Consider the following 23,694-nt stretch of genomic DNA (forward strand, 5'->3'; position numbering starts at 1 on the left):
ATTACCCTGGTTTCACAGATGAGATTTTGAAAGGTATGTGACTTGCCTGAGACCTCAAAGCCACTAAAATAATGGAGTGGCCAGAACTCAAACCCAGGCCTTCAGCTTCCAAATCCAATGTTGTCTCCGCTGCATCTCATGGCCTCCCCACAGGGCCATGCAGGGGGAGGAATGCTGGCGAGATGAATGCGAAAGAAAGCAGAAATGTAAGGCTCAAAAGCCTCTTTGGAATTTGGAGGACTAGCATTAGCAAACAACTGAAATGTCATGCTCACAGTCTAACAAGAACACAGTAATGGGGAGTATTCAAATTGCTTCAGAACTTATAGGTATTTTGTTTAAAACAAAGGAAAATGCACAATGGGCTCCCAGTCTCCACTTTCTCAAATGCGATGTTCTTACATCTCAAACACTAGATTCTTCTTCTCCCCAGTATGGACCAGATTTATAGCTTTAGAGTATTTTCTGAGTACTTCCTCCACCCACATTCTATTTAAAAAATCAACACTTTTACCGCATATATTTAATTCCTATACTACAGACATTTAAAAAGGATGTGAGGAAGTTTCTCTCTGTATCTGGCATTGTGGCTAAGAATGAATAAACAAACAAATCAATTAGATCTACTTCTATGTTCCATACTTATTGAATCTGCAAGCCTAGTTAAAACCTCTACAGCCAGCCACATTGAAATAACCATATTCTAAAACCACTGGCATCGTACTGAATGTACAAAAAAATATTCAAAATGGCTCCCCCATGAGAGAATTTATCACACAGAAACACCACGCTTCACAGTCCAACCCTGTGTGTACATATACGAACACTCAGAAACAATTAGGTGCATGAAAATTAAAATTGCATACATTAGGGAGAAGCAAAAAACAAATTTTCAACAAAAAATGAAATAGTTGAAGAACTCATAGTAGATCAAACCTGATGGAATATTATTAGAGCAACTGCAAAATGATTACTTTGAAGAAGTTACAGCAATATGCAGTGGATTTTTTTTTTGTAAAGGAAAAACTTAAAAATCACATCTACTCTTTGATTATAGCCATAAAAACATGATATTTTGCATGTGGACACAGACTTGAAAGGATCATAGGAAAGTTAAAGGGTCCCACCCCCTCGTGAAGGAGTTAACAGAATTTGGGTAATTAAAAACAAAGATAAGAAACAGAACACCTTTTGGCACACGTTACATAAAATCGAGAAGAAAAACTGTACGTTGCTCTGTCCTAACCAGAATGGGTGCCAAAGATGTGGACTGATCCCAAGGACCATGTAGCACCTGAGCCTTGGCTTTGCACCACATGGAGAAAGTCCAGAACAATGAGCAGGAGACAGTCCAACTCCCTCTGGGGCAAGGGCTATCTTTCATGTCATCTCAAAACTATACACACATGCTCTACATTCCACATATCTACTAGGGCATCAAGGTCCCAGGCAGCATATCTTTAAATCACTGGGTCCCAAAGGGAAACCAAAATTGCATGGGAAGGGAAACTACCAGACTGGAAAAAAAATAACCATTTTTATAAGTCTTTATTTTTTAGTTGCTCCTCCCATAGTAATGCACTGAAAGGCATAACAGTTTATATTGTACAAAGCATTTGAAGAAAGTACCTCAACTTGCTGATTATTTCAAAATGAGATTACAAACAAAGAGAAAACAAATCTGGTTCCTCAATAAAGGGCAAAATAACTGAATACAGTCTGTTATTTACGTCTCTCTTTTAACATAAGGTCTGGAACACTTCATTTTACAAATAGGATTAACATGAACATAACATCGCACAAGCTTGCAGACAACCAGCATAAAATATGGGGTACAGTTTTTAATCAGAAGAATCATGCTTTCATGAAAGAAATTATAATCGTTTATACAACTGAATCAATTTCAGTATTACAAAAACTAAGTTGCATCTATTCGTAGTTAGCTCATTAAGAAGGAAAACAAAACAACAACAAAAAGGAATGTTACGAAAAGCCAAACACCATTTGGCACTCCCATACACAGGTCGAGTCACCTTGGTCCTTGAAATTCAGAAAGGGGTGTGCCTCGGATGTCAGAAAGTAGTGGCTGACTGGAACAGTGCTATTTTAATCAACAAACAATAGTTTGCCAACAAATAAATACATGATACACGCAACACACACACAAAATTAAACATTAAAAAACAGTGACATGATTGTCTAAAATTAAGATGTTATTACAAGGATTTGGCAAACCTATTCGTGTAGTGGTACACCGGTACTGGTGATGAACAGGCTACTTCACTGACGTAACCTCTTTGAGCATTGAACATCCATAGTTTACAATATACACATACCCTTTTCCCCTAGTTTTAAACAATGTACTTAAGAAGGCAAAAGTTAATAGGAAACAAATACTCCCTGTTATCAGTTTCTATAATAATCAAGTGTGCATTTCATCCAACTACTTCTGTCTTTGAAGGGTTAAATTACATAAAACTTTAACAAAGCAAAAAAAAAAAAATTAAATCTGTAATTAAAAGCAACTGTTCCCAATCATGTGTCAGGTGATCTTGTATAAAAAAAGAATTCAGTTTCTATGGAGTGTTCATTCCTATCAATGCTGCCATCTCCACCACCCTCTCACCCCCCCACTCCCAAGGGCAAGATGAATTGGAAGATGCCTTCTGCCCAGCAAGTTTTTCACTTTTACGGAATCACTTTAAGTCGCATTGATCCACCAGAAGTCAGCAGCTGCCTTTGCTGTGCAAAACAAAATATCGAGAATAAATAGTTTCTTTTTCTTTCTTTCTTTCTCTTTCATTCTTTCTTTCTCTTTCTTTTTTTTTTTTTTCAATCATTCAGTTTAAGGTCCCCAGACTTTACATGAGTGACCCTTCAGGTTTCTAAGGCATTCTGCTCAGCAGTCTTTTAAATAGTCCTACATGAAAGAGCCATGCTACTGTTGGACTTGGTCCCACTCTGGTCGACCTTGGGAATGTCATACGTGGCTTATGGACTGGATGGCACTGGATTCCGCCGCAGCCCTGGCCATACTGTGCCACATGCTGGAAGAACTGTGGGATGAAGGATGGAGGGACTCCTTGTCGGACAATGACAACATCATAGCGTATGCCTGGGGTGAAAAGGAAAGACTCGGTAAATGGCATTTATTTGAAAAGCATCACTTTATAAATTTGAAGGCTACCACGGGTGAATGTTAGGAAAAGAAGGGACCCCGAGCAAGAGCATCTCTTGTGGGTGTGTTTGGAAAAGTGCGGGGCATTTTTTTGTGGTTATAATGATATGGAGTTAGTGCTGGCCTTCAGCGCCTTGGGGCCACAAAGTGATGCAATCTGCAGAACAACAACAAAAAAATAATGATCCTACCTAAAGTGTCAAGATTGCCTCTATTAAGAAACAGGAATCACCCCCTCCCCAACCATAAATACAATAACCATCCATCCACTGTTCATGCACATGTGCAACTCACCAAAAACATTACTGCATACTTATGACTGTAACTACAAATACAAATAAGAGACAGGCCTGCCTTGATAGCACTGAGGTCTATGGAGGAAATAGTCCAGCCGACTCCTGCACTTGATAACTGAGAGCACAAAAGGTGAAACAACCTGTCCAAAGCCACTCAGCCAGACAGTGGAGGATGAATAAGTGAAACATTTCTGCCCAACCTTCAACCCGGTGTCCTCTCTCCACTTTCTCTCCATGCTTGAAACATACAATGCTGACACCCAAAGACCCTGAAAGCTGAGATCGATCTAGTCGGTTCTACCAAAAAAACAGAACAAAGCGCAAGACCCAGCAAAGTTCTAACCCCTGTGCTCCAATCCCTGCCAAGCAGGAGGTGCACAGTGGTGCTCTGTGAGGAAGTTCTCTTTCTCCCCTATTATCATGTCAAATCCTACATGACTGTTCAGAGAATCCCCCCATGTGCTGCCAAGTCAAATATTCAAATGAAATGTTTGGTCTTGACTTGTGGGTGAACTTTTCACTGTTGATTTGCTATTGTTGGTCTCATCCACTGCTAAACTTGCTTGTCAAAATGCTGCTGAAGTGGAATCACTAAAGTCCTGCCAAAGACATTCCACTGTCGGTAAACAAAGACAAAATGCCTCTGTTGTTAAGCAGAATTTCATCTCTGGGAGTCATGCTGAGACATGTGGCCGGTCTGTGGTTTCTTCTGTAATCATGGCATTCAGTTAGAAAATCTGCCCTCACAGGCTGATTTTGATTTGCTGGGTCATTGCTCTAAATGTATACATTTGACTTTTATGTAGGCAAAAAGTTGCCTTCGGGACCTCTACAAAATCTCATCAGCAGACATATCTTTCTTAAGCATCTACTCCATGCCAGGCACTGTACTAGGTCCCAGGGAATCAAGGATAAATAACATAGAGTCCTTGTCCTTTGCAGAATTTAAAGGATGGGTGAAGTGAGCATTGAACTTTATTTGTTCTAATTATGTACCCACATTCAGAGATCAAGATAAAGAATATTCCAAAATGATTTTAATAAAACTCATTCTGATACGTGGAAAGAAAAAAGAGAGTACAGAGAAAATTGATAACCTTTCGAGGTCACTTTCCTCAGATGAAATGTGACTAAAAACAAAGACCTCCAATAGTTACAGAGGAACCACAAACACTAACTTATATAAAGTGCTTAGTTCAGCGCACCTATGTACTGATAGAACCTGCTATCATGAAACTAATTTTTTGTAGGAGAGGGCTTTTAAGGGAAAACTCCATGCAGAAGGCAGCCACTATTACCTTGGTCAACTATTTTGGATTCAATCACTATACAAATCATGGAGTAAATAAGTGAGTTTTGAGTAAAGCATATAACTCCATTCAAGTTGTAGAAAATGGTAAATATGGAATGTCAGCCTTTTAGTAATCAAAGGAAATAAACATTTTCATGCACAAGGATCAAGGCCAAGCACATAACTGACAGGTTATGATGACTGAATGAATGAATGAATAGTTTCCTGAGATAAAGTCAGTTTGCAAAAAAGGCCTGATCATTTTCAAACTGATTATATATCTATGACATTATCAAGTAACAAAAAACGATGAGCTAAAATTGCAAAATGCTAGTATTTCTTGTGATAATAATTGTTAGCCCAGCTGAGCTATATCAAACCCCTACTTTATTCATCAACATGCTGGTACTGAAATCCATCATTTCCCTTATCTCAGGGTTCCCAAGACCCTTTGTTTTCTATCACTTACAACAATCCCAGAATTTTCAAGTATTGTGTCTTATAATGTCTCATAATTTGGGGTGCAATAATTATAAAAGAATTTTTTTAGGGCCACATCTGTGGCATATAGAAGTTCCCAGGTGAATGAGAGGTCCAATCAGAGCTGCAGCTGCCAGCCTGCACCACGGCCACAGCAACATGGGATCTAAGTCATGACACTGATCCCCTGATCGAGGGAGGCCAGGGAACAAACCTGCATCCTCATGGATACTAGTCTGGTTCTTATCCCGCTGAACCACAATAGGAACTATCCCACTGGAATACTGTTTTCCTCATTTTAGTTGAGATATGACATTTGCTGTTAGGACCAGCCCCAAATTTCTAAGCCAAATAGGAAATTTCCAAATGTAGAAGTTACTATGGTCACATGATTTAATATGTCAGGGAATTTCCAAAATGAATTCTGGATCAAACAATTAGTCCAAAGTGACCAAGAGATACGTCACAACGGAAAGTTTCTTTTTTTTCTTTTTGAAAACTGACCTGAATAAACAACCTGGTTGAGTGCGGTTGTCAAGTAGAAAGGACTGACCTCCCTTTTTTGTGAAAAAAGAACTGAGGCTCTTTTCAACGGTATTTATAGATCCTTAAGTGGATTTATTTTAGTTACCATAGTGCTGATAGAATGCTGTAGACCCCAGTGAACTTGTTCTCTTCATTCACTCATTCAACAAAAACTGATAGGGTGTATTTCCAAGTTTGCTGTTAAGTTGCTACAGACTTTTGGCAGTTCATTTTCATCCCTGATTTTCTGTTGACTGCTAAATTCTATCATTAGATGACTTGTTAATTAACTATATATAACCAGAAATAAAAATAGAGGGCAGAACTCACTTTCCAAAAATCTCCAAATACTATTAGGGTGACAAAAATTATAGACACAAAAGCAACTAGAAAATAATTCTGAAGTCATATACGAATAGGTGCAAGTAAACATTATGGAGCATCTATAGAAGTAAGGTAATTGCAAAGTAAAAGGAGGATTACTGGAAGTCAGAGTTTGTCACAGAAGTTTCTGTGCAGAATGCAGTCATATTAATTGCTGTGGTGGTTAACTATCTTGGATTTGGTCACATACAAAACATCTGAACCTGCTCAGATTTGAGAACATTGCAAAGAGTATCTGCCTTTGGGAATCAAAGGCACAGTGTCACCATGATGCTATACTGCAGGAAAGTATGTACCTGTGATTTGGACTTTCTGTGTAACGGCTGTTTAAGTTCCTCGGGCACATGGGAAGCACTGAAAGAAGACACCTCAGCTTCAGTATATTGATTATCTTCCATTTTCCTCATTTTGAGGCTATCTGTGAAGTGCCTTATATGATCTAGAGCAGAAAGTCCAGTTTTATATTCTTCCTCTTTATACCTAAAATGAACCAATGGGAAAGCACAGAGGGTTTTTTTTTCTTTTGCAGTTTGTTATCCAACCAAACCACTTTTCATTGGAGTCTATATACTTTTCAAACTTATTATATTTGCAGTATAAAGTCACCTGCATCAATTCCTGGGTTCTTTGAAAAGCTTACAAATATTCTATCTTATAAGAATATTTCTTTTAAGATTTTTCCTAACTAAAGCAAGTATATATTTTCAATAAAGAATTAAAGTTAATGACATGTGAAGTCAGCAATGCAGTGGAGACAGAATTCATACGTTTATCGTTCCCATTTAAAATAAAGCCAGTTATGATGATATTCATTTGGCACCAATTATCCATATGAAAATATAATACTCTTATCACTTTAATTATTGGGGTAATTTTTTCCATTTAAACATCTATTTATCCACACAGATTCCATAACTATCAAAGTGAAATTTATCTCAATAATATCCTACTAATAACACATCAGATAAAATGGATAAATTAGATAATGTTGAAATCTCTATTTTTCTTTGAATTTTAGAGGTAGTGCCTCAGTAAAGGATTGTGTACTTTCATAACTTTCATTTACACTTCCTTCTTCAGACGAAGCAGAGTTCCACAAATGCCAATGTATTTATATGCTTGCGGATTTGCTGATGGCCACCTTATTTCCGTCTTTTAAAAATTAATCCACTGTGTATGCCCTGCTAATTCAAATTTACTTTTTATGATTTATTGCTCACCAATTGCTTATCACCTGGAATATTGCTTTAACGGGAGAATAGAGTGGCAGGAATTATAACCCTATGAGGACCTACTCTTGCTTCTCACCTCACTGGGGATGTCTTGCAACTCATCTCCAGGCCGCTGGTTTCTTCATAGTCATCCTCGGGGTTTCCTTCATGTAAATTACTTGTCACTGGTTCCTTTCCCGTTTTCCCAGTAACATCATTGTCTTCATCCTCCTCATCTAACAACACCTCATCTTCTACTTCTTCATCATCCAGTAAGTCTGAATTTTGACTGGTCACCAAAGCCTTTTCATCTTTAAAGTGACTGCCATTCATTCTTTCGAAAGCATAAAAAGAAAGAGGTTTAATTGGTGTCTTTTTAAAATATGAAGTTAGGTCTATTATCTTGTCTTCCTGACAACAATTTAGATTTTCAACACTTCTAGAGTAAATTTTGTTGTTTATGATTACGGCAACCGTGGGAACACAATGTAACCTCATAAATGAGAAACTGAAGGAAAAAATAATTGCATGATTATTCATATTATAAATGGAGCCTCTGGCAGAACTAGGAAAACAATCTCAGCCTCCTATTTCTTATCAGCCTTTAGTTGATAAAATTATATTGCTATATATGATATAAAAAGCACACAAATGTTTTCTCTACAAAATGTTACCTAATTACCATATAAGTATGCAGCATTTAAAAGAATAGATTTCTGGAAAACCCATATCCTTGAGCAACACTGCCAAAACTTCAACACATATGCTTAAAGTGAATCTAAGAGTTTAAAAAAAAAAAAGTTAAAGTAGCTGCCAAGGACCAATCAGCATTTGCTACTTCTAGGTGACATTGGTGGTATAAGGCACTTGGAAGTGACTGAGAGCTCATTTATTTGCACTTTGTTCAAATAAATGTAAAATGTCTGAATGCAAAAATATTCCGTGTTTCCCAGGGTAATACTGAGATTGGTATGTACCATTACAGAAAAATGTAATTGTACAAATATCTTTTCAAGCTTACTTAGCAAGTATGTATAATATAATGATGCAAAAGAAGATTATATTTAAAAAGTCATTTGTAATATGTTAGTCTGTAGTTGCAGGGATTGAAATATGTGATCTCAAAAGTTTAATCATAAAAAAAGAGTTTAATAACATAATAGTCTTCTTTTAATATGTTTGAGAGTATTTACGAAACTAAGATAAACTTTGGGGGCTTTCAAGTAAACACTGAAATATGTGTAAATTGAATTTACATTTCATTGTAAGATTTTCAAGTTGAAATGAAGTTATAAACCATTATAAATGTTTTGAATATCTCCTCCTAACTTCCTCCTTTTAAAGATCCATGATCAGGGAAGTTAAGGCACCTGCCCAAGTACAAAAAGCTTGTTAGAAATTACACCATCACAGGCATCCAGGAATGTTCATTCCCGGCCCATTCGTAACCTTTCCATTTTGTCTTGCTCCTTTACCTATTACCAATGTAGAAAACTTGCTGAGACTGCTAAATTGCTGATATAGTCATGTACAGTTTTCATATTTAATGTAACTATTTTTCAGATTATGGAAAATTAGGTATCAGCAATGGACCCCTATCATTTTCCCACATTTAAAAAAAATGAGTATAATTTAATATTTAGATTTCCCAGGGCAAAAAACATACAAATAAAACAATCCTGGGTGTGACAGATGCACATAATATAAATTCATTTGACCAGAAAAGCCATATCATCAAGTTTTTTTTTAATACAACCAGTCTCTTGACTTCTTTTATCAAAGAATGATGAAAACATGTTTTGCACAGACATAAATTATTAGTTTCCAGTTACACTGCCAACTTGCTAGCTTGAATGGATCAAAATTGTTATTTTTAAAAAAAATGAAAGAAAAAGTAAAAGAACAAAAGCGTGCATGGATGAAAACCAAAAGTAACAAAGGCAACGCGATTAAGAAAATCTATTTGTTAATTATGCTTTCAAATGCGGCAATTTATGGGGGATAAATTATTCATCAAAAATAGCCTGATAGGAGTTGAGGGGAGAAAAGTTAGATGACTCAGTCTTCTTACTTCCATGCTGTTTAGACATGTTGAAGCCAGATGTTGAGCTATATGGTTCACGAATCTCCCACTAAGGGCTCGAAATCTAAATAGGCATCTCGGAACACAAATGGTGCTTTGTGTTCAATATTTCTTATTTGTATCATGTAAATAGCATTACCAAAATGTAAGAGCATGACTGCTTTTCTTACTTGTCCTTACTACTTTGTATTTCTGATTTTCTGCCTCACTTCTCTCTCTCTCTCACGCATACACATACACACACACACACACATACACACAGATGCACACATGCACACAAGCACACAAATGGCTAAGCAGATGGAAAGATACATCCAACTGCACACCGTTGTAGCTTTTATCAGACTTCTTAGAGTCTGGGAAAGGTCACGTAATAACAGCTACCCTCTTCTTGTTCCCCTAAAGACACTGTTATACAAGGTGAGGAACAGAAGTATTCATATAATTTTATGTAATCTTGGAAAATGATGTTTATTTGATACTTGCCTTAGTGGAAAAACTCCCTAAAAGAATTAACTTTGACTTTTAGGAGCATTAAAAATGGAGGACACTAACAACAACACCTGCATGATAAAAAGTAATGGGACTTTCATTAATGAACTTCATGTTATATTAAAATTTACATTGGAGCGTCTTAATTTAACAGGCCATTGTATAGTTATGTTCAGAAAAACATAGTTCTTAATATCAGATATTTAATTATAGATAAGAAAAATTAAATCCAGTAGTTTGGGTAAAATAATTTTTTGCTTATATCACATAAAATGTAACATACCTAGATAAGTGTCAATTATTATTATCAGCAGCATTAAAGGTTTTTATTTATGAATTAAGCTATACATGCTCAATGATGATAATGACAAGGGTAAGCCAGTATACTGGGTCATTAAAAACAAGGACGATCATATCCACTGAAACAAACATGTCAGAATTAAATGAGGATCCACTTGAAAGCATATAAGGGAGTGACAGAATCTTATTAAGAAGTTACAAATGGATTCTAAAAATATATTTGGATGACAATTAATATTTTACATCTAAATATCTACATATTATAGATATATACCTGTACATACAGATTATATATATATATAGTTATTTAATATGTATGGCCACATACCATCTGTATCCATTATGTGTCATATGATATATAATAGCAACAACTATTCATCAGTGATTCACCTCAACCTGTGCACTGGCTTTCCCTTCTACTTGGCAAGTTTTGATAAAATATTCTAATTTGCTAGCAAGAGAAACAGAAAGGTAAAAGCATGGGCTTTGGAACCAGATAGCCCAGGCTGAATCCCATTTATTACTTCTGTGATCTATGGCAAGTTATTTAACCTTTGATGTCTCCATCCTTCACTGATAAAATTACATAATAACAGTCCTATCTCATAGGATTATTAGAATAATTAAGTTAATTAATACACATAAAATGGTTAAAAGAATATTTGGCATTGAATCTGCACTAAGTAAATACCAGCCATTGGTGGCAGGAGTAACAGCAGCTTCACAAAAGTGAGCATGGCAAATGCATTTGAAAATGCCCATTTCAGAAATCATTGACTTTACCTCTCCTCTGTGTTCCTGGGAGACTGGCCGCTGTGATTGCTATTCCCAATGAAATTTCGGATTTCTGTGAAGTAAGCATCTTCCTTGTCATCAAGAATCGCACCTGTACTTTCCAGTTCTGAATGAGGCGATGATGTTGCGGTACCTGTGGGGAGAGAGGACCCTGTGTGAAAAAGACTATCATTTATGTGGCAACTTCTTTTGAATCTCATGCCTTCTTCATTTAGTCAGTGTTGTTTCCTATAACAAGCTCATTTGAATATTAATAATGACAACTTTAGAAGGTCAAGGTCTTCCCACTTTTGTCACAGTCCCTATGCACATGAGAGTCCCTTGGGGATATTCTGAACCACTGAAACCATGAAGTACAGTCTCCCCAAGGTGCTGTTTCTCCTAGTAGCTTCATTCACTTCCCACCATGACATGGGGACAGTTTTATTCATAGCGTGAGAATATAGGGTAAGGCAAATTATAGAGAGATCTTAAATACATTATGCCAGAGGAGATGCCTCTGTGTTGCAGTGAATATGTATTTATTACCCTGTGCTTAAGTATGTTACCAAAAAAGACTGAAAACATGCTGGAAATGCTGCATTCTGACTTGGTGGGCTAAGCCGTGAGTAGATGCAGACCATAACAGTCCCAACATAGGTTTGGTATATAGTATTAAGAAGACAATATACTGGGTCTGTTGGTTACAGAATGATCATCAGCTTCCTCACTTATAAAACTGGAATCAAAATACTTGTATCCCAAGACTGTTCTAAAATTTCCATAAATTTACAAATTATAAACACTTTATAATACGTGGCCAAGCTTTATACCAACATTTGCTTCACGTTGTTTATCTTGCCTACAAAATATCTACAGTTTAATAGTGCATCCCAATAGTCTAGATGACAAAAATGAGAGGTCTGGACACCCCTCAGCTTAAGGAGGTTATAATCTGGGCCAAAAAGTAAGTATTCAACGTTGACATATTATACCTTTAACTTAATTTTTTGTGAAACGATAGAAAAATGTTAGTAGTATAATGTAAGGGTGTACACAACTAGAAAGCATGGCCATTTTTGTGTGTGATTAGACCACTGTCTTTAAAAATCTGTTATTTTTAAACCAAGATCGTTAGGTTTTTGGCTTTAAGGGAAACAAACAGTATATAGTTCATCCAAAATCATAAGCAACGTGCCTGTACAGTAGAAGAAGGATTAATAATAAAATAATTTCCTTTAGTAAAGATTACTACTTTGTATAAATCCAACTTTTCTCTGTTCTTAAAATTTTTTTCCTGAACACTATGTACGCCTCCTCCCCTCACCGCCAAGTCATCTTCTTAATTCTCCAGAAACAAATTGTGGCTACAGAGGCTGGTGTCACAAACATATGCCAGCTGGTTAATATTAGTTAATGCCTTATTATCTAAGTATTAGAAGCTGAAGGCAAGAAAACCTACCATGTCTTCTGCTAACTATGCACTGGTTATGTCTGGATTAAAGGGAAGGTAGTTTTTGTTTGTTTGTTTGTTCTGGTTTTTTGTTTTGCCAATCCTAACTTAATTCTACATCAGAATTTGTGACCAAAACTACCCAGCACTGCCATTTGCAATGGGTTACTCTGATCCTGTCGATAATCTTCTCTTACTAATCTCAAAAGAAGTTCCCTTGGAGAGGTTCTCTGAACTGCAGGACTTTTGCAAAAGCAGCCCTGCTCTCTAGGTTAACACTCAGAGTGTGATATTCTGGGGCTCTGTGGTGGACATCCTGCCAGGCTGGGGGTCACATTCTGTACAAAAAGGTGGAAAGTCTGCTTCCTGCAACTTAGGAAATCTTGACTCATCAGTCCCTCTTGAGTTCGGGTCACGGTTCTCTTTGCTTGAAATTAACCACTGAGATTAATCCAAGAGAATATTAAATCATCCCCAAAAGGCTCTGAATTGGATGTTATTCAACGATCACATCATCCGCATCATTCAAAAATCCCAAGGGACATTCCCATCATGGCACAGTGGAAACAAATCCGAGTAGGAACCATGAGGTTGTGGGTTCAATCCCTGGCCTTGCTCAGTGGTTAAGGATCTGGCATTGCTGTGAGCTGTGGTGTAAGTCGCAGACGAGGCTTGGATCTGGCGTTGCTGTGTCTGTGACATAGGCTGGCAGCTGTAGCTCTGACTAGACCCCTCGCCTAGGAACCTCTACATGCTGTAGATGTGGCCCTAAAAAACAAACAAACAAACAAACAAACAAAAAAAGCAAAAAAATATCCCAAGAGGAACATGCTGCAAATTTTCACAACAGGAGACAGGATCTGATTCTCCTGTCAAAATGGAATGAGAGAAGAAAGATCACAACTGTCTTTGAAAATAAGAGAAATAAACCACCATCTCCTCCTCTTAACACAACTGATTACCTACCAGACATGTTCCCATTCTCATGTTTCTTTAGGTGTCTGTCTAAGTTGGTTTGTTGACCAAAACACCTATCACATAAATGACACTTAAAGGGCTTCTCCTTATTGTGGATGTTGCGGACGTGCCGCTGCAGGTTAGAAGAAATGCTGAATGACCTGTCACAGTATTTGCATCTGAAAAACAAACACAGAAAATATTTGCAAGCAAATCAAAAGTCATTTCTCAAGACTGGTAAACCGGATCTATAAAATTATCATCCATGGGAGTTCTCCTATGACACATCAGGTTAAGGATCTGGCATTGCCACTGCATGTGTCATGGGTTTGATCTCTGGCTCGTGAACTTCCAAAGGCTGAGGGCATGGCCAAAGGGGGGAAAAAAAACCCAAAAAAACTAACACTTACGAAAGAACAGAGCTGAGAAAAGGCATAGCAAGGGTACTATTCACACAGCCAAGATTTCAGTCCCAATAAACAGATTTCAGTGGCATTAAATGTGTTCATGACATTGTGAAAAACCATTATAAGATATTGATGATTTGATTACTCACAAGTTTATGAGGGAAATCAGCTCTAATATTTTAAATAAAGCTCATGAAATTAAAGACATTAAGAAACAGTAACAGTTTTATCTTATGTTTAGGACAATACAATTAATTACTTTGTTACAACCATGAAACAGATTTACATGTTCTTCAAAAAAAAGTACAAAAGATCATTTTTTAATTTCTCAGAGCCTGATTAAATAAATTCACTTAGCAAATTCACTTTCACGATTGCTAATCCTAAAGGAAATTCTGTTATGGTCCCCAAAATAACAATCAATATTCCAAACTTTTAAAACCAGAGTAATGTGAATAGTTTAGTCTGATACCAACGATACTGGTTTTCATAATCTGCAGCGATAGGAGCTCCAAAACCTTCATTCTATTACCCTTTAAACTGTTACAAAAGAAAGTAAGAGGGCTGCTAAATTCTCCTTTCAAATAAAAACAACGGTCTTTGGTAACCTCCTCTTTTCAGGCTCCCCCTATCTCCTCCCCTCGTTTCCCATTCTATTTTTCTTAGATTCTATGGCAGTTCTGAACCAGGTATGTTTTTTCAGGAAAGCACTTGCTATTGGCTGGCTAAATTGTTTCTTCCTTACATGATATTTATGGTAAAAAATAAATTATTCAAGTTCTCCTTTAGACATAAAATAAAAATGTAACCCCCACTTCCCTTCCCTACCAGTTCATACGGTGAGGAAAAAAAAGTAGTTCTTGATGAGACTTTCTTCTCTGGCATTTTAAAGTAAAATTTCATTATTTGTTTCTATGATTTTTTTTTTTGTATGTGTACGCTGCTTAAAAGAAAAACAAAAAACAAACAAAAACAAAAAACAAAACACTTTGCCCAGATGACTTTTAAGTGAAAATTCCCAACTTAGCAGCCAAAAAACTCAACTCATTCTTCCATGTGTGAAGGGCCCTCCTTCCTCCCACTTCCGAATGCTCTATATTAGAAACCACCCTGAGCCTCCTGAAGTGTTTGGGCCGCTACGGCTGTCTCTACATGATGCCAGAAGTATAATTAGTTCAGTGGGGAAAATAAATATGTTGAGCTAGTTATTTTGGCACAGTATCAGTAAACCAACTGAAGGGCTGATTTAATTTCCCCCCTAAAAAACCGTTCTGGCATCATAAGTTTCCTCAACTTTCCTAAATATAATATTGATTTTTTTAAATAGGTAAAACCCCACATTGATAGTAGTTGTAATATTTAAGCCTCTGCTTTTGGAAAACATAAGTATATACATGGAGTGTTAGCCTCCTCTGCAATAACTCTGTGAACTGCCCACTGCAATGAGAACCACAGTACAATTAGCACAATTGCATTATCCTATCTAGAACAACCTAGGAAATACTAATGAAGAAAATATAAACTCCCATCAAACTCTTTAGGACTATTTTCACTCAAAATACTTTCTACACAAATTATGAAGAGAGATTTTGTCTTTGACATGCTTCCAACTGACCCCTTAAATGCACAGATGCTTTGTTTTAATTTTTTTTTTTTTTTTTTGGGGGGGGGAGTGCCCAGGGCAGGTGGAAGTTCCCAGGTCAGGTATTGAATCTGCACCACAACAGTGACCCAAGAGTCTGCAGTGACAATGCTGGCTCCTTAACCCACTGCTATGCACAAATGCTCTAAATCTAATAAATATCATCTACGCTAATATTAGCAAAATCTGTTAAGAAGTTCTGACCAAAAATTAACTGTTATTTTGTATCTTTCCTCTGCAAAAAAATTTAAATATATATATATATATATATATATATATATATCTTGGCCAAAAGGTTGAGTGCTCCTAAATAAAAAATTATTCCATTCTACTCCAGTAAATTAGTAGATGGTTAAAAAACAACTCAAATCAGACCTTAAGTTTCAGAAATTCTACAAAGGAGTATATAACACTCTCATGAGCTATAACTATTAAGCCTTCCTGCCAGGATCAAGGGAGCCTTTGAGATCATGGTCTGAGATTAAAAACCCTGACTTGAGAGCTCCAGGCCTGGCTCTTAATTCTAGATTCAATTTGTGTGTGTGTGTGTCTTTTTAGGGCTGCACCCGCAGCATATGGAGGTTTCCAGGCTAGAATCAGAGCTGTGTCTGCGACCTACACCATAGCTCCCAGCAATGATGTATTGGTAACCCACTGAGCCAGGCTAGGGATGAAATCTGCGTCCTCATGGATACTAGATAGATTCATTTCCACTGAGCCATGGTGGAAACTCCCCAACTCTAGATCTATTAACACTAGGCTTTACAGAAGGCAATTAGCACCTGTGGCTCTGAATTTCCTCACTGGTAAAACAGAGGAGCTGGACAAATAATTGTTTAAGATCTTCAGCTATGCAAAATTCTGGTTTGAGTTTTTAAAAATACACTTACAATAATAGCACCATTTATGGAATAGAATAAAACCACTGAGTTCAGGTACCAAAAAAAAAAAAAAAAAAAAAAAGAGTAAAATGAGCATGATATCATAATTGCATACCAGACCCTGGGCCATAACAAAATGTAAGTGGAAATCTTTACTCCACTTAAGCAGAATTCCTTGGACATGACATTTTCTCAAAAAGGGCAATCACTTCCCTTTTTTATTATCTCTCTGAGACCTATTATAGCAAGTGCATTCTATCACATACAAATTAAATATATCACTTATGATTAGTGACGTACAAAACACGAACTTGTAAGAAAACATTTTGTGATTTTCAGAGTTCAAATACCTCTAGTTTTCTCCTAAATTTTCAATTATCTTCAAAGGAACATTGGTCTGCCCATTTTCTTATTCTTGCACATAAAAAAAGTCTTTGAAAGCTGATAACCAATTTATTTTAATGAAAAAAGTACACATTTAGATAAAAATAATTTTACATATATGCAATACCTAAGAATTGCAATAAAAATAAAGAATAAAAGTACACTATTACTTAAGATAAATAACATTCATTCTTTGAAGAAATATTCATGAGGCCCTAATACTGTGTGCAAGGCACTGCACATTAAACAATGTAGGTGACATTTTAAAACCAGAAGTGAGACTAGTGATTATTTTCATTTCTTAGAAAACAAAAAATATTAAACACGTGTCCTGTGTCATATGGCTGATCTTGACATTCAACAGAATAAGTTAAGAAGCACTTGCGGAGTTCCTGTCGTGGCACAGTGGTTAATGAATCCGACTAGGAACCATGAGGTTGTGGGTTCGGTCCCTGCCCTTGCTCAGTGGGTTAACGATCCGTGAGCTGTGGTGTAGGTTGCAGATGTGGCTCGGATCCCGCGTTGCTGTGGCTCTGGCGTAGGCCGGTGGCTACAGCTCCGATTCGACCCCTAGCCTGGGAACCTCCATATGCTGCGGGAGCGGCCCAAGAAATAGCAGAAAGACAAAAAAAAAAAAAAAAAAAAAAAAATCACTTGCGAAATTGTTGATGGAATTGTTCCCTTTCTGTAACATATTCTGTTTTATCTTTTCTATCTATAGCGCCACAGTTTCTTACTCTTCTCCAGGTTTAAAATTTATTCTTTAAACCCTCCTAATGGGACCCACAGACACTGACTTAGCTGTACTGAGACATATACAGGTTGTTAATTCCTAAGAGAGATTTAAGACATGGAAAAAAGAAACTGCAAGGTTGTGATTATTGTCAATTAAAATAGCATGAATTTAGATGATGCCCAATTTATGCACAATGCATAAAAATAGCATGAATTATTTAGAAGAGAGAGCACTTCATTTTAAAAATGGCTAACAGTTTTTAGATGCTTATTCTGTATTAAACACTGCCAGAACTTGTAAACTGAGATGTAAGAAGACTTGATCCAAGAAATTAGGACTTTTCTAGATTTTTATCCTAGCCATTAGTTAATTCTTCTCTGACTCAACATTGAACAGACATTCATTCAGACCTGCACCAAAGTAGCCTCTTTTAAAATTGCAGCAGTGAGTCCACTTTAATTTTATAATATTTATCAAGATATTTAGCAAAAATCATTGTCAAACCTGTAAGGCTGCTCTCCTGTGTGGGTTCTCAAGTGCCGTGTCAGGTTCGCAGATCTTGGAAAAATCTTGCCACAGTATCTGTTACGAAAAGATGTTTGCAAGAGAAAGTCAGCACAATCGACTATATTTTACTCAGACTGCATAGAAGCCAGATGCTTATTCCTGACTTAATTAATCTTGCATGGAACTCACATGTCCTTGGTATTTAAAATTTGCAACAAAGCCATTCTACAGATATAAATAACTCTACAACTACAGGCTGCCTTACGAGGTTCGGGTGAATTTGCTTGTGCATAAGCAAGCAGTTTATGACAATAGACTTGAGTTTTGATGACCCCCATGCGCCTCTTTTATTAACTCTGTATCTTCACATTCGCAAAACTGAACCAGACAAGGGGATAAAAATGACAAGAGCCTGTGATTCTAGGTTGATGTAAACAGATTTCAAATGTTTGAACTCATTTTACATGTTAGTCACAGTGACAACTCTCTGTACATTGAGTGGTATCAGATCAGACAAGATTCTAAGACCTCATCCATCAAGGTATGTTCCTATAAAAGCTTTTCTGGAAAGAAAGTGACACGTTTTCCAAAGAGCAGATAAATTGATATGCCTGTGTCAGATGCCACAGATTTCTGAAGACAATTCGAAAGTTATAAGCGCAATTTATTTTTTAAAAAAAGAAAACAGAAACAACAAAAAAAGCTTTACTGTACTACTGATGAGTAACAAGAAACTTATTAACTAGCTTTCTTCACTTATTGACCTTATTCGTCCTTCATTTATAGCCTTATTCTTCAATGCCATGACAATTAATAAATGCATGCTTGAGGACAGTAGTATTATACCTTTGGATGAAAATAATTAACTGTGAAAGAAAATTAATAAATATCAAAGTGAAACAAGTAGATAGCATTTGGACTGCTTCCAAGCTCATTTATCACAACCAAATGGCCTGTGTTAAAATTCTCATTTAATAATAATTTTTTAAGCCACTATTTTTATATCTCTACATAAAGAATACTTTGAAGTGCTTGAGATCTATCATGGTTGCTATTAATCATCCGATCAAGAATAATTTCCAAAACAAACAGCAGGGCCTTTTGAAATCAGGGGAGGAGATTTTTGGAAAGCCGGCCATGATTAACTTTGCAGTTACCTGCAGGTATAGCGTTCCTTTCCTTTCCGCAGGAGGTTCTCTGGCAGGGTGTTGGGAGGAGCTCTGAAGTTGAACATGGAGGGAACTGACTGCAAAAGTTCGCTGGCCTCAGGTTTCAGAGCGCTGAAGCTTTCCAGCTTCTCGGCCATATTTTCAATAGCTGACATCTGAAAGGCAAAGCACAAGAACATGAAGAACAAGTCAGACATCTTTTTTCCCATCTACAGCAAACTGAGAAATCCTTAATAAAAACGGAAGCATCAAATCTTCTGAATGCAAGGGGCTGTAGAAAGAGACTGGAGTGTCCCAACATTAAACAAATCAGAGAATTCACTGATTTTGAAGATAACAAAGGTAGAACCAAGGTTATAAAATGCTAAGTGAACTTTTTCACAAGACTTTGGTTAGACTGTTTTGTAATAATTTGCTATACAACTGAGCCATGAAATACATGAGACATAATAAAGCCAGGTTAGATTTTCATTAAATTAAGAGACAGCTTTAATATCACTCTATGGACATCGAGAGTGAACTAGAAATTATAGGAAAAGATCCTGTATGCCTTCCCTAGGTGTTAAAAACCATAGGAAGTAGGGAGTCCCATGAAAAAAACTCACAGCATGAAAAACATCCAATGTTCCAAAGTTACAGCTTAAGCCAAAGGTATGTAATGAAGAAAGAAAAAATTAAATGTGTAAGAGGTCCTTCGCCTGAGACTATGTTAAATTAATACCGGGATATACTGGATTTTTAAGTGGGATCTTAAACAAAGAGTTTTGGTAAAATATTAATTTGTTCTGTACAAAGATTGACTTGAAATGACAGTTTATATATTATCATAACTTCATATAACTTGGCATGGCCATTATAAGTGAAACTGTTAGTGTAACCACACTCTTAGAGAAGTATTCTTGTGTGTGTGTGTGTGTGCGCACGTGCGTGTCTTTTTAGGGCCACACCTACAGTATATGGAGGTTCCCAGGCTAGGGGTCCAATCAGAGCTGCAGCTGCCAGCCTACACCACAGCCACAGCAACATCGGATCAGAGCCGTGTCTGCGACCTACACCACAGCTCACGGCAATGCCAGATTCTTAACTCACTGAGTAAGGCCAGGGTTCAAACCCACATCCTCATAGATACTAGTCCAATTCATTACTCCTAAACCATGATGGGAACTCCTAGAGCAGTATTCTTGAAGAAAAACTATCCTGCCTAGAGCTTCTGCTTGAACAACCTCATTTATTTTGCTTATAATCTTCAAGCTTTTGTCCACTTGCACACTTATTTGACAGAGTCATAATCTGAGGATGGCAACTACTTTTAAAGGTAGCTTGATCTTTATTGCCTATAGTAGACCACTGTTCCCCTTCCTTCAACCCTCCAAAAATTTTGTTTCCTCCATGCTCACATTTTATTTAGAAGCTGCTTACTATTGAATTTTTAAGTAGAAAAAGCAAACTCTCAGGCCATCTTGTTAAATCGACTCACGCATTTTTTTTATTTGGTTCTCAGGGCACTATGCCACTGGAGAACTTAGAAAGCTGTTTTTAAAAGGGTGTTTACATTCTATAGGCACTCTGTATGTTTCTCAAAGGACTGGGGTGGTAGACCAGAAGACTCCACGCAAGGGTTAAAAATGGTAACAACTGCACATTCAAGCAACTCTTCAACCCAAGAAAATGATTCTTTTGCTGATAAGATAGTAAGACAGAGTTGGAGGCCTAATTTATTATGCACTCAGGTTAAAAATAAAAGGCAATGCTCTATACTCAAAAGGAAAATTAACAAAATATATATTAAATGGACAAAGGCTGAAGAGAATACCAAGGACTTCTTAAGCTAGAGCAAAATATTAACAGAAATGGCCTCAACATGATTCTCTTCTTACAAAGGGAATATTGTATGCTTGATTCCTCAAATGACTATTCATGTCGTAGTTAGCTCTCTTTCTTTTCCCTTATCCTGGAGCCTGCCCTCTCATTTCATGCCCGGACTCCTAATGCTAGCTACAAATTGCAACGTACAGGGTACCACTGCCAATTTGCCAAATGTCTTTCATCAAACACAGTGCAAAAAAAATCTCAGAGGAAAGTCAAGATACATTTACTTGTCAGACGACAAATGTGAATGCATTGGGAGGTGGTAGGGGCTATAAGCTCAGGGGTTTGATTCATAATCACTCGGCTGCTAAAACATTCTCCACAGATGCAAGTGGACAGCACATTTGTCACTATGAAGGATTTTGACACATACTGATCACAGGGCAGAGATATGGAATGATGATGCCGCTCAGAGAGGTTGGCGGGAACTCTGTCCCTACAGAATATGGTTATTATCCCCCTCTAGCCAGAGCATTAGCATTTTCATATGACTTTGGATTTTATTTATTAAAAATCAATCCAGAAATATTTTATGATACTATTTTATTTGCATTTATTCTTTCTAATTGTTCCTTGCAGAAAATCACTTTGATATTCCACCCTCCGTGGAATAAACTGTCTGAGTGAAAAATGACCTCTGGCCTTCAAGCTGATTAGCAGTAACAAGCAGGGGTAAGGGTCATGATCGCATATATTTGTTGGGAAGAATAGTAAGTGCATGGGTGATGATTATAAATGTTTTATTTATGTACATTTAATATTTGAGTAAAGTTTCATTATCTAGTGGTTTTAAATCATTTGAGTGTCCGCCCTGCTGACACACTCAGATTCCTGGGGCAATACATCTTATAGAAACACTTTTCCTTTTATATGGAAAATAGCTTACTCATGACTATTATTATTCTCGGCTTTCATCTCCAGCACATATAAACTACAAGTCCTTCAAGTTATTTAAGAGCAATTGGCTGTTGAGAAATGTGTCTTGCTTTAGTAGCTGCTAATAGCTCCTTTTGAAGAATGATCACTGTGATTACTTTACCTCAAACGGTTTCATTTTGGGAAAAGCATCAAGAAACAAGAAAATATATTATGGGCTTGATGACTAAATAACAGCATTCTTAATGATGATAAGAAAAAGAATATGGGTTGCCCAACTGTCTCTCTTATAAGCCACCCCCACCTTCGGCTCTTGGTGTCAAATGAAAAGAGGATTAAATTGGAATGGGGAAGAGAGAGAGAAGGAAGTTGGGCCGTGAGCTGAGGGGAGCTATTAACACCACATACACACAGACACACACACACAGACACACACACACAGACACACACACACACACACACACACACACACCACCTTCTTTCTAGCTAGCACCACCAAAGCAACATAAAAGCCATAACTAAATCCTTTCTTTCATCTTTCTAAGATCTGCTCTCATAGCACTTGACCTCAGCTGAAAGGAATAAGTTTCCCCATTAGGACAGATAGAAGTGACTCAGATATTTGCTAGTTGGTGTAGTTTAGTAATTTTGCGACCAAAAATCAATCATAGTCTGTATCTTGGATTAAGGTGTTGGATTAAGACAAGCTTTATCCAGTGTATAGGTCAAAACTCCAACTTTCTCTAGCTGTCTGGGCTGACTCATATGATACTCCTCCTGGGATACATGCATTTTGGTAGAAGTAGCAAGTTGTGACATTCATTTTATTTCTTTTATTTATTTATTTATTTATTTATTTGCTTTTTTTTTTTTTCCCTTGCTTTTGAGGGCCACACCCATGGCACATGGAAGTTCCCAAGCTAGGGGTCAAATTGAAGCTACAGCTGCTGGCCTACACCACAGCCACAGCAACGTGGGATCCGAGCCGCATCTGTGACCTATACCACAGCTCACGGCAACACCAGATCCTCCACCCACTGAGCAAGGCCAGGGATCAAACCGGCATCCTCGTGATTACTAGTTGGATTTGCTTCCACTTTGCCACAACAGGAACTCCGTGACATTCGTTTTAAAGTCTGACTTGGTATTTTAAAAATCAAGGTTAATTGGGATACACAATCTAGCTAGACAGACTTTTCAATAAGGAAAAAAACAATGAAAGGGACAATATGTACTATTATCAATATGAAATTTGCTGAGAAGGGGGGGAGGAAAAAGTCAGATCATATATCTTTGAAACGTATTGCCCTACGTCCTATTAATGTCATAGGCTAACCTCTGATCAGTAAATGAAAGGTTTTTTCCCTATGGAACGGTGACTTTTATTTACATATATAATAGTTGTTGATGGTATCTGCAGCCAGATGTCTGGAAAAGGAAGTCATTTCACCCCCTTCCAGTCCCCAAGAGGCTATTAACTTTATACTGACGCAAACTAATATTTAGACACAATTCCCTAGCTCCTACCAAAAAATGTAGCTATCTCTCCAGTCAAATAAAGTATTTTTAAAACCATTTCAGCAGGCAAGATATCATCAGCTGGGTCTGAAGCACTTAGCTTAACATTTTTTTTAATCTGGCAGCCAATAATTGATGACATAAAGAGGTTTCTCATTAAAACTATTAAAGTGACAATCTGATTATACAAAATGATATGACCAATGGCACCATGAATTATGAGACCTAAAGTTGCACAAATTAGATTATACATGCCTTTATCACAAAATAACTAACTTTTC

The 23,694-nt window shown here is 37.0% G+C and overlaps 1 protein-coding gene across 12 annotated transcripts in view; it reads right to left on the minus strand.

Annotated features, from left to right (window-relative positions):
• The window catches only part of MECOM (MDS1 and EVI1 complex locus), a 582,930-nt gene continuing 560,765 nt past the window's right edge, over nt 1,530–23,694 (minus strand). For 8 of the 12 annotated variants that reach the window (XM_021071139.1, XM_021071138.1, XM_021071143.1 and 5 more), the window contains 7 exons: nt 19,139–19,305; nt 17,979–18,056; nt 13,434–13,603; nt 11,024–11,168; nt 7,463–7,699; nt 6,451–6,634; nt 1,530–3,115 (listed from right to left, as the gene is read on the minus strand). In XM_021071139.1, coding sequence (XP_020926798.1) covers nt 2,981–3,115; nt 6,451–6,634; nt 7,463–7,699; nt 11,024–11,168; nt 13,434–13,603; nt 17,979–18,056; nt 19,139–19,305 — 1,116 coding nt within the window. In that variant the 3' untranslated portion in view covers nt 1,530–2,980. The remainder of the gene's footprint in view (nt 3,116–6,450; nt 6,635–7,462; nt 7,700–11,023; nt 11,169–13,433; nt 13,604–17,978; nt 18,057–19,138; nt 19,306–23,694) is intronic. The other 4 variants (XM_021071140.1, XM_021071141.1, XM_021071144.1 and 1 more) reach the window with 2 other exon arrangements.

Source organism: Sus scrofa, chromosome 13, assembly GCF_000003025.6.
Source record: "Sus scrofa isolate TJ Tabasco breed Duroc chromosome 13, Sscrofa11.1, whole genome shotgun sequence".
Taxonomy (NCBI): domain Eukaryota; kingdom Metazoa; phylum Chordata; class Mammalia; order Artiodactyla; family Suidae; genus Sus; species Sus scrofa.